Genomic DNA, 4,065 nt, shown 5'->3' with positions numbered 1-4,065 from the left:
CGTTCGCCCCAAACCGTGGCTGGGCAGTGGGCTTTTTAACCCTAACCATCAGGCTGCTACCCAAGGTTATTCGCTAAGCTAGCCTGCCTGTGTCATGGAACAAATTCGTCTTTCAACTTCTCAATACAGGCAAAGCTTACAAGTTGCAACCACTACCCAAGCCGCCGCCATACTAACCGAGAGAGCATAGTATTGATTTTCTAGTCAATTGCTCGCCGAGAAAATTACCAGCCGGCGACCATCATTTTTAATTCCTGTTCCTTCCTGACATTCCCCTAATACCTTACCTGAGGTAGTTAGTTCTCTTTGGGACGCTCACAAGCCAAAAGCCGTCTCGACGGGATCCACCTTAGGTAGGACAGTGCAGTGCATCTGTGCCACCCAGCGCAGACATCTGTGTCACCCAGCGCAGGCCGACTATCAGACAGGCCAGCAGCTAACGTGCTGTACCCTCGATGGGGGAATAGACAGGCAGAAAAAAAGAGGAAGCCAAGCAGACATGTCGAGCGCCCCAATGCCACCGGGCCAGGGTAGTGCCGCGGCGGCGGCGGCGACGACAATGGCGGCCGAAGTTACCCAAGGCCGTCGTCCCATCTCTATCGAGGAGCTGTGCTTCACAACGGCCATGAGCTGCTATGAAGGGCGGCTGAAGCGGGACCCAGCCATCGGACCTCAAACCATGGCCATGGTCGCAAAGTTCATTTCCCGAACGCTCGAGACGACGCACAATCTCAGAGACGTCAGGTTGGTCTAGCCTGGTCTGGTGCCAACCGAAGCCAACCGAGATTCTAATGCCAAGTGTCTGTCTAGGGAGACTTTGTCAAGCAGCGTGGAAATCTGGATCTGGCTGACCAAGGACTTCGCTGCTGCCATTCCAAGCCTGACTACGCGTTCCATCGGCCCGTTGGCTACCTTGAATGACGCAACCTCCCAGGAGAGCACTGCGCTCATCACCAAGAACTACACGTCTCTCAAAGGGGATCTCTAGCTGCTCATCAAGCTTATGCATATTGCTAGAAAGCTGCTAGTCGTGACCGAGGCCGAGGTTGCCCAGGATCTATGTGCGGCAGCCCAGTTCGACCGGGTGCTTTACCAGACCATCATTGTCTGTGTTAACGTCACCAGCAAGGCCTACGATGGCGACATCCTTGAGGACGGTGTTCGCCTCAGGGTGGGCGTAATTACCGAACTGTGTAAGACTCTCCCTCGCGCAGGCATATACCCACTCGAATGCTAACGCGCACCCCCTAGACAAGAAGTTTCTTGTTTTATGCCTACAGCAGGCGTACACCTGGATTGCTAAAAATGACAGAACTATGACGTCCTTCTGGTCAACTGTGCTCTTCGACGACGAGACTGCAGGTGAGGAGGAGGAGGCCAATGCCGGGGCTGGAGACTTTTGCCCAGTGGTCGCCAAGATGGAGGTCCAGAACTGGATCGAGCGGAACTCGAGGGTGTGCGACAAGGCCCGCCAGCTTCTTATCCAATACGAGGAGACCATAGCGTCGAGGGGCCACCCACCCGGCAACTTGTCGGCCGTATCCCCGCTATTCTGGAACTGGCTGCCCGAGGGGACGATTCGAACACGGGCCGGCGATGCAGAAGACGACGCCGAGATGATCCCGCACTGGAAAGAAGACGAGCCCGACAAGTTCGAGCAGGACCGCGCCTATGGCCGCGTGTCGAAGGAGGTCGATACGTGGTGGCTGAAGGTCCGGGACCCGAATCACGACGGTTGGGCTGTTCCCATGCCCCTGGTCGAGTTTGCAAAGCACAGGACCGAGAATCGCAAGGCCGATCTCGTCAACCGCTACCGCACAGACGAGCGTGAAGGCTCGGTGCACTCTACCGAGGCCCCGGTGCCTCCCGATGTCGCTGCTGAGGAAGAGCACGAAGACGGCCGTGCCTATTCCCAGGACTACGATGATGACACAATCGAGGAAGAAGACGTCGACCATGACGACTCGTACGCAGCGGCCGGCCTCCTGACAGAGGTGCCGAGTATTCTCGACCCTGAGCAGATCGAGGCACTCCACATGATGGTCAAATCGTGCATCCTCGACAATGCAGGGCTCGCGCTCACCAGAGCCGGAGAGAAGCTGCAAGAGACGCGGTGCAGAATGTTTCTGGCTTTCAAGTGCGGGAGGAACCTTCTCCGGGAGATGCTAGTCTTCATTGCCGTCTGGGAGGAGAACAAACAATCGCGTATTTTCCAACTCACAACACAAATCGTCGAGGCCATCCATCACAGTGCCCTAATTCCCTACGCGTGGCAGTGCTTGCAGATTCCCAAAGACATCATCTCGCCAGCGCAGACGCTGCTTTTGAGGTTGGTCAACAACACGTTCCGGGCTAGGAACGCGAACCCGCCCTCCCCAGACTCAGAGGAGCATCTACGCGACGTCAAGCTCCTTCATTTCTTGTTCGTCCAGTTCCGGAGCCGCATCGTGCCAGAATACGCTGCCCTGATGCGCCTCCAGGAGCAGATTCTCAGAGCAAAGCGCGATCCTGCTGACTTTCCCGTCTCCGCTGACATGAAGTATGCCAAAGATGGTCTTGAGCAGTTCCTAGAGCTCTTAACCATAGCGAACGAGGTTGTCGAGACGCGCGAATATCTCATCGAGTGGGAAGCTGCCTATGAGCTTCTGGTCTTGTTAAGGGGCCTCGAGGCAGGTGTGGCAAAGAAACCGCCTGTCGACCTGACCAACCACTCGACCAATGAGCAGACCCCCGACCCCAGCCCCTCTGAGACTCCCATCGACGACCAAAGACGTGACGATGGAGATTCACAGCATCCACGGTCGGACGTCAAGGGCAAGATCCTGCACACCCTCGCCGGACTCCTCCAGCCGCCACCCGGACAGAGCAGCCCTGGAGACCCGACAGTCCAGGCGCAAATCCTCCGCCATCAGGGGCTCGTTACCTTGCTCAACTGCTGTGTCTACGACGACCCTGACCGCTATGCTCGGGAAGGCGTCCAGATCTGTCTCAAATGGTTACTGGACGGCTCTGACGCGGCGAACCACTTCCTTCGTGAGCCGGTTGCCATGATGCCGCCACACAACCCAGGAGGCCCGTAACCGTTCCGCCGAGCTGCTCCGCGTTATCATGACTCTGATGGACGAGGCGCGGCTGGCTATAGGCCGCCGTATCGATGCAGACAAACCGAGGATGAGGAGTTTAGTGATTAAATTAGGAAAACCTCATCCCACCTCCCAGATATGAACATGGAGATATAGAACAAGAGGGCTCGCTTGCCTTAGCCCCCAGAAACGTGGCACGGCAAAGTCCACAGCCGGAAAGGTAAAAAGTCCATAGCGGGTGCTAATAGTAAATAACTTTGGCAAACTTATACGTAGCTAAAACTTATTACTACTTGGCAAACTTGTGTACTACTTGGCGAACTTGTGAATTAGGCAGTTTTACTCTAATGATTTGAAAAGTCCACAGCCAAGATCGGGTGCCGGCGAATACTTTAGTAAGTGTCTACAGGGGCTCGCGCTTGCCTTGCCCAGAAACGTGGCAAAAGTCAGCTGGAGCGGGTGCGGCAGGGAACAACTTTACTTCTACAGAATAGAGCAGAGGGGACTAGACCGTCATGGTGAGAGATGGAAAGAGTGTCTAGGAAGTAGAGGGCAGTCTGGGGTGGCGGGCGGCGGCTGACGTCGTGTCCAGGCAGACAGCGGGCGGCCAGACAGCGGGCGGCCAGACAGCGGGCAGACAGACAGACAGTAGCTAGCGGTACGCGAGACGCCCAGTTGCCCGCCAGTAGCACCGCAAGCGCCGCGATGGTGGTGACTAGGGGTCTAGGGATGCAGTCTAGGGTGGCGCCGAGTGTCTGGTGGCTGGGCGCGGTTGTTACGGCGGCTGATTTCGTATCTGGGCAGACAGCGGGTGTTACAATCTGGACAACAGGTCCACGGAGCTAGGCCCGGCCTAGGATTGTGGGGGTCTGGACGGCAGGTAGGAGATGACAGGAGACAAGGAGTATCGTTCACAGATTGCGAAAGACAAGCTTTCAACACACAACCAATGTATGCTTAACCAGATGCATTGATAGCTGCA

General features: G+C 56.3%; 1 protein-coding gene across 1 annotated transcript; it reads left to right on the top strand.

Moving 5' to 3' along the window:
- Nucleotides 1–559: 559 nt before the first annotated feature.
- B0T26DRAFT_744233 (uncharacterized protein) lies at nucleotides 560–3,080 on the top strand (the record flags this gene model as incomplete). The annotated part of the gene is made up of 4 exons (XM_060444384.1): nucleotides 560–744; nucleotides 811–966; nucleotides 1,018–1,193; nucleotides 1,252–3,080. The coding sequence occupies 4 exons, from the start codon at nucleotides 560–562 to the stop codon at nucleotides 3,078–3,080; spliced, it is 2,346 nt and encodes a 781-aa protein (XP_060290164.1).
- Between the last annotated feature and the right edge of the window lie 985 nt (nucleotides 3,081–4,065).

This window comes from Lasiosphaeria miniovina, assembly GCF_030549165.1.
Source record: "Lasiosphaeria miniovina strain SMH2392-1A chromosome Unknown B0T26scaffold_8, whole genome shotgun sequence".
Classification (NCBI taxonomy): domain Eukaryota; kingdom Fungi; phylum Ascomycota; class Sordariomycetes; order Sordariales; family Lasiosphaeriaceae; genus Lasiosphaeria; species Lasiosphaeria miniovina.
The sequence above is the reverse complement of the archived record's forward strand: the minus strand, read 5'-3'. Positions and strand labels throughout refer to the sequence as shown.